Source organism: Marmota marmota, unplaced genomic scaffold (genome assembly GCF_001458135.2).
Source record: "Marmota marmota marmota unplaced genomic scaffold, marMar, whole genome shotgun sequence".
NCBI lineage: Eukaryota > Metazoa > Chordata > Mammalia > Rodentia > Sciuridae > Marmota > Marmota marmota.
This window is the reverse complement of record NW_026000229.1, coordinates 9,987,882-9,999,427: the sequence shown is the minus strand read 5'-3', so window position 1 is coordinate 9,999,427 and position 11,546 is coordinate 9,987,882. Positions and strand designations below refer to the sequence as shown.

General features: G+C 39.9%; 1 protein-coding gene across 16 annotated transcripts in view; it reads right to left on the bottom strand.

Moving 5' to 3' along the window:
• Window positions 1-3,802: 3,802 nt before the first annotated feature.
• Parp6 (poly(ADP-ribose) polymerase family member 6) overlaps window positions 3,803-11,546 on the bottom strand; it is a 34,476-nt gene continuing 26,732 nt past the window's right edge. For 11 of the 16 annotated variants that reach the window (XM_048793627.1, XM_048793628.1, XM_048793633.1 and 8 more), the window contains 4 exons: window positions 5,545-5,624; window positions 4,755-4,818; window positions 4,499-4,583; window positions 3,803-4,176 (listed from right to left, as the gene is read on the bottom strand). In XM_048793627.1, the coding sequence (XP_048649584.1) occupies window positions 4,074-4,176; window positions 4,499-4,583; window positions 4,755-4,818; window positions 5,545-5,624 (332 nt within the window). In that variant the 3' untranslated portion in view covers window positions 3,803-4,073. Of the gene's footprint in view, window positions 4,177-4,498; window positions 4,584-4,754; window positions 4,819-5,544; window positions 5,625-11,546 lie in introns of those variants that run through there. The other 5 variants (XR_007343950.1, XR_007343951.1, XR_007343952.1 and 2 more) reach the window with 2 other exon arrangements.

Below are 11,546 nucleotides of genomic sequence, written 5' to 3'. Positions count from 1 at the left end.
AACCACTTGTAGGGTAGTCTAAACTTACCTACCAAGTTGCTCCCTTGGATCACATCCTGCGCTCTCCTTAATTCTTACAAGTATAGACAAAATGTATGTGGAAGTGTAAACAGACCCTACCCCCCAAAAGCAATCTGCCTGGGTATACTTTGTCACTTTTCACCCTAGGAGAAGGTAAAGCCTGAAAGATCCTGACACTGTAATAAGACTGGGGAAAGGGCGGGGAGGGGGGGGCTGGGGTTGTGAGTCAGCGGTAGAACAAGAGCCTAGCACGTAGCACGTGTGAGGCTCTGGGTTCGATCCTCAGCACCACATAAAAATAAAGGTATTATGTCCAACTATAACTAAAAAAGACAAAAAAGAAAAAAAGACTAGGAAGGGGACATGGACAATTGAGATTTGGAAAACAAGAAAAGGCATCAGGTTCCTCCCCACCATAAGTCCTCCTGCTGCAGTTCTTTTTTTCCTTGGACACACTCTCCATTCTTGTCTATGGCCTGTGTACACTGGCTGCCAGCTGGCTGCCAGCTACCTGACCTACTTGTCCCAAGGACAGCTAGGATTAAGTAGACTTTGAGTTCTCTCCTACGTAAAATATTTTTCATAGGCAATGACTTTAATTTAACAGGCGGCATCTCTGGCTCCATCTTGGGGTGAGGTGGGGTGGTCTGAAACTCAATTTGTAGAAAGTCTTGTGCTCCAGGGAGGATAATGACCCTTTATATGAACTGAAGTCTACCTTATTCCTGGGGACAGAAGGCTCTAGAGGCATTGTATGATACATGAAGCTTCTTTTCCAAAATTGAATTTTTGTACCCAAAATTGGTACCAAAATCTGAAACATCCCCAAACCTCCATCCAGAATCCTCCTGTGAGAAGCTGGAAAGTAAATCAGACATGACTCAGCACCAGATTCTTCTCCCTCTCCCCAGCCAGAATGAAAGAAGCAAGCAGGCTCCTCCCCAGTGGATGGCCACATCCTCACCACAAACTAAGTCATGGTCACACCCAGCCTGAATGGAAAATTACCGGGAGAGGAAGGACAAGAAGGTTAAACTCAGTTTTTTAATTCTCAGTCCAGAATCACAGCCATCTGTTCTTCAACTGGAACTAATTGAGGAAAACAGTTCTCTTCCCTCCTCTATCCCTAACCAAGTATGTCCAGGTCTAAAAGAAGTGATGCTGTTTGAACCCAGATCTATTTGAAAGGTAGAAGGCCGATGATGCCTTGTTGCTCACACCTGGCTTTAACAGACGTCCAGTTTCCTCACCTCCAAGGTAGACAGGACCAGGTTGGGGAAAGGGAAAACCCTATTCAATATTCCCTCCAGGCTGCGGGAAGGTTTCTCTCCAGAAAGTTTCCCTGCCATTAAGGCATTCTTGTGTTTGCGATGTTTTAATTGGACTTGTTTTACCTCATGTTTTGAATTTTATCATATACAATTATCTGTGGTTTACAAACTTCTCAGATCCACAAAGTCCTGCTTTTCTGTGAAGCACTATGAAATGGTCTATTTAACTTTGTTATAATTTTATTGGCATAGAAAGATTATGATTATGAATATGCTATTTTTAAAGAGATACCATGAGGCTAGCTCAGTTATTTGTTTTTCTGCTATACTCTAGTTCATTCCTTCTTATCCCATCACTTCCTACTACTTGCCATATCACATGCTGAAATGCTTACAATTGAGAAAAATCTATTAACAAATTCTGAAATTGAACAAAAATGTAGTTATACCATGTCAGTTGCCACATACCTACATCCAGTTCCAGGAACACCACTGAGGACTTTTTGAGAATCTCCAGGGAAGTAAAAGCGTAGTTAAAGAGCTCAGGTTCTAGAGTTGGGGATATTGGTTAAAAACTCAGTTTATGCCGAGCAAGGTGGCATACACCTGTAATCCCAGCAGCTCAGGAGGCTGAGGCAGGAGGATTGTGAGTTCAAAGCCAGCCTCAACAAAAGTGAGGTGCTAAGCAACTCAATGAGACTCTATCTCTAAATAAAATACAAAATAGGGCTGGGGATGCTGCTCAGTGGTCAAGTGCCCCTGAGTTCAATCCCCGGTACTAAAACAAACAAAAAAACCATCACCACCAACAACAAAAAAGCCCAATTTACTCTAGCCCATTAAGATCTCTATAAAAGGGCTAGAATTGTGGCTCCGTGGTAGAACGCTTGCCTAACTTGTGTGAGGCACTGGGTTCGATCCTCAGCACCACATAAAAATAAACAAATAAAGGTTAAAAAAAAAAAAAAAAAGAATGCTTTAAAAATATTTTAAAAAATAAGCTCTCTAAAGAAAACCTGTCTTCCACTTTTCTAATCAGTATTAAGTGAAAAAATATCTGTAAAAGCTTGAAAGCCACAGAATATTAGTTTAGGAGTCAGGCTGTTGTCACTAGTTGTAGAATACGGTAAATTACTTGTCCTCTGTTTGCTCATCTACAAAATATCAATAATACCACCTAACAGCAACATAGGCTTGTTATGAGAATTGAACCAATGTATGTGAGAGCTTTCACAAATGCCAAACACACAGTAATATAAAATGTTAATATGTCTCACTGGCTTGCCCAGGCTGGCCTACAACCAGACTCAAGTGATCCTTCTGCCTCAGTCTCCCCCGAGTACTTGGGACTAGAGAAGAGCATTACCACACCTGGCTAGAATGTAGTAGTCTTGATCAAGAAGGAGTAAAGAGCCAGGAGCAATGGGGTATACCTGTAATACCAGTGGCTCAGGAGGATGAGGCAGGAGGATCGCAAGTTCAAAGCCAGTCTCAGCAACTCAGTGAGGCCCTAAGCAACTTAGTGAGACCTTGCCTCAAAATAAAAAATAAAAAGGGCTGGGGATGTGGCTAAGTGGTTAAGCATCCCAGTACCAAAAAAAAAAAAAAAAATCCCCAAAAGAAGCATAGGGTATCTAAGTAAGAAAGTATTTCTAAAGTACAGCAGAGGTAATGAAAAGACAATACATAGTCTAGAATAGGCGTTATAAATCAAAAACTATAACAGAATTAAAAAATCTACCTTTGTAAAGTCAGGCTTTTAAAATGTGTTTTGCATTTTCTGTGCTTATATGCCCATTTTTTATTCATTATTCATAAAATATTCAGAAACATCCATTATGTCTCAGCAATGCTTAGAACTTTAAGAAGTAGAGCTTGAAAGGCCAGCAGCCTTTCTTAAACAAAACCCCAATTTTCCAAGATTACCAAGGTAGTGAAGGAAGGCAGCTGTTTCAAGATAACTGTTTCAGTGAGTTCCATCTTCTCCCTACAGATTCCCATTGCAAATCTTCTATCACCCCCGCATACACACACCTTTTTTGTTTTCCATACTGGGGGATTGAATCCAGGGCCCACACCTGCTATAATCCAAGTCCTTTTTTAAATTTTATTTTGGGATAGTCTTACTGACTTACTGAAATTTATCCTCCTTCCTCAGTCTCCTAAGAAGCTAGATTACAGTTTTGTGTCACTGTATATAGCTCTTCCCAAACTGCACTTATTAGAAATCTGAGTTACTCTGGCCTCAAAGGCCCTTTTAAATCTTGATTAACAATCACTAATGGTATTCTTTATTCTCAGTTTCATCTGCATGACTGATAGATTTTCTACCTTTACCCACTGATACAAATGGTAACAGATCTGTAGAATACAACATTAAAAGGACTCAGCTTTGACTTCATACAACACAAATAGTCCTGACTATGGGAATAGTCCTCTCTTCCCACTCACCCCCTCTGGAACCTTGGGGTAGGTTCTGGGCCAAGGCTATTCAGACCACAGTGATCATATCCAGTCCACAGCACCTTCCATTTTATTGTTTTATTTACAAACAGAGTGAAGTCAATTGGGCAAATCAGGGGTTGGAATCAGTCTGGGCCATCAAATGTGGAATGGTTCCTGGGTCAGTCTCCACCATGAAGGTTGTCTCTTCTATCCTTTTCCTGCCCCTTGACAATGGCCTCTTGATTCCTCAGGGCAGCCTCACCTGCTGCTCCTGAGCCCTTTAATGAGGGCAGATGGATCCTGGGGGAACAGGGTGGTACGAGGGCTGGGGCCCCCTTAGTTTGTGTAAACCTGAGTTCCGATCACACGCATGATTTCCTTCTGTATCTTGGGGTCCTGAGTATTAATGTTGGCATCGCCCACCTGACCATCCTCATATCTGCCAAAGACAGGGCGAATGTGAGCATAAGGAAGAATAATACCTGGATAATGTCAAGAAGTAGAACTGTATTTCAGAGGGTGGACACCCCATCACAAAGTTAAAACCCTTGCTACTTTTAAAAATAAAAGGGATTCAGCTTATCTGGTTTCCTCTAAACAGATCCCAGTGATCTGTACTCATCCCCATCCTCCAAGGTCAAAGTCCCAGTGCCAGCTCTACTCATGCAGCAGGAGACAAGTCTCAGATAATGGAAAAGGACTTTTCCCAGTACCACCACCCTCACTCTTCAAGTATTATCCAGGGTCCCTATTAGACTTACACAAAGAAGAACCTTGTGCAGACATGGTCAGACACAGGGCACACCCAAATGTTCCCATGCTTCTGGAGGTCCTTAGATGTAATCACTGGGAAGAAGGAGGCCAGAAATTATAGATATGATGCTTAAGGCACAGAGTCCAGGTAGGGGAGGGAAGACATGATGCTTCAACATCACCCTTGGCTGGATCACATATCAAAGATGAATCAGAAATAAAGGTTGGGGAACCAATTAAATTAGGACTGGACAAACTACCTACCTTCACAAAGTGCTATACAATTTAGATTCCGACTCTGCAGGAACCTTGACTGAATGGATCGAGTCTGAAAAAGAAGGAGGCAAAGGTGAACAAAACCAAATATACTGTTAGGGCTTTCCCCGAACAGGCTCATTAGCTGGTGATAATGGGGATAGGGATTAGGGATCTCCTGAGCTTCCAACCACCCTCCAAAAGTTTGCTTTCCCATAATCAGTCTGGATAGGCCCAAAGCTTCCAACTTTACTTTTTTTTTTTTTTTTTTTTAAACCAGGGGCACTCAGGGCTGTGGCTGTGGCTGTGGCTCAGCGGTAGAACACTCGAGGTGCTGGGTTTGCTCCTCAGCACCACATAAAAATAAATAAAATAAAGGTATTGTGTCCAACTACAAAAAAGAAGAAGAAGAAGAAGAGGAGGAATTCTTTAAAAAAAAAAAAAAAAAAAAACCACTGAGCTCTATCTTGTTAAGTTGCTTAGGGCCTCACAGTAAGTTGGGGAGGCAGGTTTTGAACTTGCAGTCATCCTACCTCAGCTTCCCAAGTCGCTAGAATTACATGCATGAGCCACTGTGTCCAACTTATCTTTATATTTTCATCTAAACTCAATCTCTGCTTTCACACTTAGGAAAGAAACCACATGTTACTCAGGAAGTGTGTCCACCTGAAGGCATACCTGATTCTTTTAAATGAGCTTCAAATCACCCCAGATCCACTCTTTCCCCACCCATCTTTGTAACCTAAACTAGCCCCAGAGAAGAATCCTACCTCCTTACAGCAGAGCCAACTAATAATACCTGGGGGATGGTATTCATCCTGTTATATCTCTGGACCAGCTCATCCTTGGAGGGCATCCTGTGCTGTCCTTTTCCCATTCCTGTCACAGAACAGCAAGCTCTGTTCAATCATTGATTCCTTAATCAAATATTTACTGAAATACCTACTATGTATCAGGTACTGAGCTAGACACTTGGCAATACAGAACCAAATAAAACAAGATATTTGCTCACACAGAATTTAGTCTGGTGGAAATTACAGGCAACAAACAAGTAATTACAACACAGTATGGTAAGGGTTGTGATGAAGAGATTATAGAGCACTGTGTGATCCAGAGAAGGGGAACTGCCTAACCCAGGGGTTGAAGAAGTTGTCCTTGTGACAGGCTGAGAACGACAGGACTGAGAAGAGTTAGTTAAAGGGATCAAGTATTCTGGGCAGAAGTAATAGATATGGAAAATCTGCAGGAAAAATAAAGTCATGTGCCTTAGTTTGTACAGAATGGCAGAGGAATTGCAACGAATGCTGTGGGAAAGGTAAAGTACCCTTGTAGGTCATATTAAGGCAACTGGAATTTATCCTCAGAACTCTAGGGAACTATGAAGGGTTTTATTCATAATGGAATAACACTGGAAATGAGCCAGGAATTAGGGGACTAGAAGAATCAGCTATCAATACCTCAGTATCAAATGACAAGCTGAATGAAATGAATGGAGAGGAAGCTACCAGAGCAATTCAGATATGCTCTAGTCTCAAAGTTACATAAAAAATTCTGTTCAGTCATTCAGGAAAAAAAGGAGAAAGCAGAGCACTTACATGATAAATTTCCACAGGTGATCATAATGGCAACTAAACTGAAGAATCCTACCTCTTTTCTCAAGTCTTGAGAAAGAAGTGCCAATTCCTTCTAGTTTACACATTATCTAAAATCATAAATCCTCCATCATCCTTACGCCACAATAAAGAATCAATGTTTATAACTTTATCGACTATTCCAGAATTTTTAGATAAACATGAAACAATGCCTGTGTTCCTACTCCCAAATCTTTTTGGCCTTAGGATAGGACCTCAGTTTCTGTACCTAGCTTTATCACAGGCCCAGGTAGGGATAAGAGTATGTGTGTGTATTCATGTGTTTGACAAAGAGGGAGACTGACGAAGACGAAAATGATGCCATAGTTACAAGTCATAGCAGAACTCATATTTCACCATCCTATTAGTACTAGCTCCACTCTGCTTCAATTCTTGGTTTTGTGATAGCCACGGTGTAGAAGTAGGAGGGATGACCATCGGACTGACATACTTCACTGATCAGGATGTCAACTCATCATGCATTCACACTAAAGTCTCATGAAAGATTCATGGCCTGAACAAAACTCAGAACAATGAAAACTTCTCAGCTTGAACTGCCAATTCCTTCCTTCTAGAGTATATTTACCATCCCTCAATTTCTACATCTCCGTTGTTCTTAACAAGGTTCAGCTCTGCATCCAAATATGACTACCTCAGCCTGGCTATTTCAGCAACACGGTTCCAAGACAAAATCCCATTCAAGTTCTAGTCCAGAGGAAGAAGACAGGAGGATAAGAAAGAACAATCTGATTTCTACAGTGGATCTTAGAGATGGGGCTTATAACATAACTCAAATCTTGTCTCATCCCAATCCTGTGTACTGTCCTATACTTAATGACCCAATGATCTTTCTGTCCATGTCTAACAGCAGCCCCTGAGAATATAGTTTTTATAATAATCTCTGGATATTTGGTGTTCAGAGTATGCACTTATCAGAAGTCCTCAAACAAGACTTAAACAGATGGAGTTTACCAACTCCTTTCAAATTGTCCCTCATTTCAACCTGCACACTGTGGCCAAATCATCTAAGGCTCCGTTGATCAAATGGTTGCTCCCTCTTCAAGGGGTACCCAATGTCACCAGGCTAAAGGTACCCTAAGGAAGAAAAAACCAAAAAACTTGAGAATGGAGAAGAAGGAAACATAAGATAGTTGGTCAAATGCCAGAATAACTATGGTAAGCAAGACATTTGCACACATCTCACTCAAAGTTATAACATTCAAACACCTACAGGGATCTCAGAGACCCAGTGTTTCAAGCAAAGCCCACCTTATCAGTCCAATAGAGTGATAATATGGTCTAGATGTCAGGAGATTTGGATTCCAGTCCTAATTCTGCTACTCATAGCCATATGACCTTGAGAAACTCATCTAACTTTTCTGCATATCTGCATTCTTATCTGTAAAGTAATAAGGAATTGGACTAGATGACCTATACTCCAGTAATAAAATCATACAATAGTGTGGATCTGTAATCACCACTTTCTGAGAGGAAAGAAGGACAGAGATATTGGATGTTTATATATAATTAGTAAAGTGTTAAGGAAAGACAAGAAGTCCATAGAGATTCCTGGCTCCATCTGATAACTAGAAGTATTCAGGCACTTAGTGGTAAACAAAGGCCTCTAGGAGAAGAGAGAAGGAAAGAAAGGAAATAGAAAACAGAAAAAATAATATTTTTTCCTCTTTTTGAGGTACTGGGGATCAAACCCAAAGGTGCTCAACTACTAAGCTACATCCCCAGCTCTTTTTATTTTTTTGAGACATTTTGAGATGGGGTCTTGCTAAGTTGTCCAGGCTGGCCTCAAACTTGCAGTCCTCCTGCCTTAGCCTCCTAGTAGTTGAGATTATAGGTATGTGCCATCACACTTGGCCAGGAAGGAAAACTTTGGGCACTAAGCCAAAAGAATCTCATTACTCAGAAAGTAATGAGAGCTTAATCAGAGAGCTCCTCAGGATGAGACAAAGGTAAAAACTGAGGAATTCAGACAAGTTTAAACCTCAGTCACACACAATAAGATTCATGCACACATTCAATAAATATGTATCAGCAGTTACCCTGTGTGGATTACTCACAACCTTTGTTTCATGAAACACTGTTTATAACAGGATAATAAATATGTAGAGACCTGATCCAATAACTAAGTCCAAGAACTAGAACTCCAAGTGACTTATATCTAAGGGTAACCACACTCCTGAGATTTGGGTTATTATTATTTTGTGGTGCTGGGGATCAAAATCAGGTTTTCATACATGCTAGGAAACCACTCTTCTACTGACGTACATCCAGGGTTATTATTCCTTTGCTTTCATTTTCCTTCTTCTTCCCTTTTTTATTTAGTTTTATCTCATATACATATATCCCTAGACAGTGTTTAATATTGTCTGCTTTGGGACAATATAAAAAAGGCATCATGCAGTATATAGTCTTTTGGAAATTTCATTTCTTTACTCAACATATTACTAAGATTTTTCCATGCTGTTACATTCTAATGCTGTCATTTATTTTCATTGCTGAATAACAATTAATTGTAATATTACACTAGAATGTATTTATTCATTATTCTGATGAGCGTTGGGGCAGTTTCCAAGGTTTGCTGTTATAAACAATATTGTTTTATACATTCCTGTATACATCTTTGGGTGTGCATATGCTGGAATGAAAATGCTGGGTCAACAGTGATAAATCTCTTCAGCTTTATGAAATAACACAAAAATTGCTTTCTAAAATGGTCACACCAATTTATATCGCCATAGACTATTAAAGGAGATTCTGCTGATCCACAATTGTCAGCACAATAAAAGATAGTATCAGATTTCTTAATACTTGCCAATCCACATGGGTACTAAATAGGTCATTTTGGTCTTAACTTCTCATAAATTGTAGGTGATCAGTTTTTCATATTTTGGAATATGAAATACTTCTTCAGTGAAATGCCTGTTTATGTCATTTGCCTATTTTTTCAATAGGCTGTCTTTTGCTTCTGATTTATAAGAATTTTTACAAAACACTTTTTTTTTTTGTAGCATTGGGGACTGACCCAGGGCTTCACACATGCTAGGAAATGCCCTAACACTGAGCCTACATCCTCAATCTGTAAATTCCATTTTTATTACTAATCTTATGTGGTAACATGTGGTTTTTTTTTTTTTTTTTTTTGGTACCAGGGATTAAAGTCAGGGGCACTCAACCACTGAGTCACATCCCCAGCCCTATTTTGTATTTTATTAGAGACAGGGTCTCACTGAGTTGCTAAGCGCCTTGCCATTGTTGAGACTGTCTTTGAACTTGTGATCCTCCTATCTCAGCCTCCCAAGCAGTGGCAGCTAGTAATAAGTATTCCAAGAGTCTTCTCCTGGTTTGTACTTTGTTTTTGTCAAATGGAAGTTCATCTTTTATGATATGTAATTCCATCTTTTTCTATTCTCTGGGACACTTTTGTATAAGATTAGGATAATTTGGTCCCTGAAAGTTGGGTTTAAGACTCATTTATAGCTGAATACAGCAACACATGCCTGTAATCCTAGCAACCTGAGAGGCTGAGGCAGGAGGATTCCAAGTAAATAAGTAATAAGCAAGATACTGTCTCAAAATAAAAAAATAAAAGGGATTGGGGATATAGCTCAATGGCAAAGTGGCCCAGGTTCAATCCTAGTACAAACAAAACAAAACAAAAACCTACTTATAAAACTATCTGGGGGGCTGGGGATGTGGCTCAAGCGGTAGCGTGCTCGCCTGGCATGCGTGCGGCCCGGGTTCGATCCTCAGCAACACATACAAACAAAGATGTTGTATCTGCCGAAAACTAAAATAAATAAATATTAAAAAAAACCCAAAAACTATCTGGGAACTTGACGTGATGGTGCACACCTGTAATCCCACCAATTTGGGAGACTGGGGCAGGAGAACCCAAGTTTGAGGCCAGTGGTAGAGTGCCCCTGGGTTTAAGCCTCAGCACTACAAAAACGAGCCAGAACAAGAGGAGGAATAGCAGGAAGAAGAGAAAGAGGAAAAGGAGAAAGAGGAGAAGGAGGAAGAAAAGGAAGAAGGAAAAGAGAAAAAGTAGGAAGAAGAGGAGGAAGGAGTTGGGGTTGTGGCTCAGTGGTATAGTGCTTGTCTTGCACATGTGAGGCACTGGGTTTGATCCTCAGCACCACATATAAATAAAAAAAGGTATTGTGTCCATCTGTAACTGAAAAACAAAGAAAGAATTTTTAAAAAGAGGAGGAAGAGGAATAGCAGGAAGAAGAGGAAAAAGAAGGAGGTAGAGAAAGAGGAGGATAATGAAAGAAAAAAACTATCTGGAATTTGGAGGTATAGGTCTGTGCATGATGGAGACCCTGGGAAGGAAGGAAGGAAGGAAGGAAGGAAGGAAGGAAGGAAGGAAGGAAGGCAGGCAAAAATCTAGGCTTGCTGTGTGTTTCTTTTTTGAGGAAAAATGTAAACTTCTTCTATAGTTTTATGGCCACTCAGGCTTTTGATTTCTTTTTGAGTCAATTTTATTGTTATATTTTTCTAGGAGTTCATCTTTTTTGTCAGTTGTCAAATTATTGATATAAAATTTATAAGAGTTTATTTTGCAGTAATGGGTGCCAAACTCAGGACTTCATGCATGCTAGGCAAACACTATACCACTGAGCTATACCCCAAGTCTTTTTATTTTATTTTGGGACAGGGTCTTGCTAAATTGCCAAGTCTGGCCTTGAACTTGGAATCCTCCTGCCTCAAACTCCAGAGTAGCTGGGATTAAGGGTGTGTACTACCATGCCCAACTCAGAATTCTCTTATTAGCTTTTAAAATTCTGTTATATCTAGAATTATATTACTTTTCTGTTTGCAATATTTATTTGTGCTCCTTTCTTCTAAGCAGCCTATGTACTGTATCTGCTTTATCTCATTGATTTTGGTTTTTACCTACATCATCTCCTTTCTTCTTCTTTGACTTACTCAGTTGTTACAAGAGTTTTCCAGTTCTGAGATTCTGGTCATTTATTTTCTGACCTTTACAATAGTTATAATCACTGCAGGATACTAAATAATAATCTACAAAGAATCTAAAGAATCTAGTACAACTGCCTTCATACAGTTGACATGTAACTACACGAAAGCCATCCTTTATCCAGAGATTATACTGATCAAGAACAAAAGCAAAAAAAAAAAAAAAAAGGAA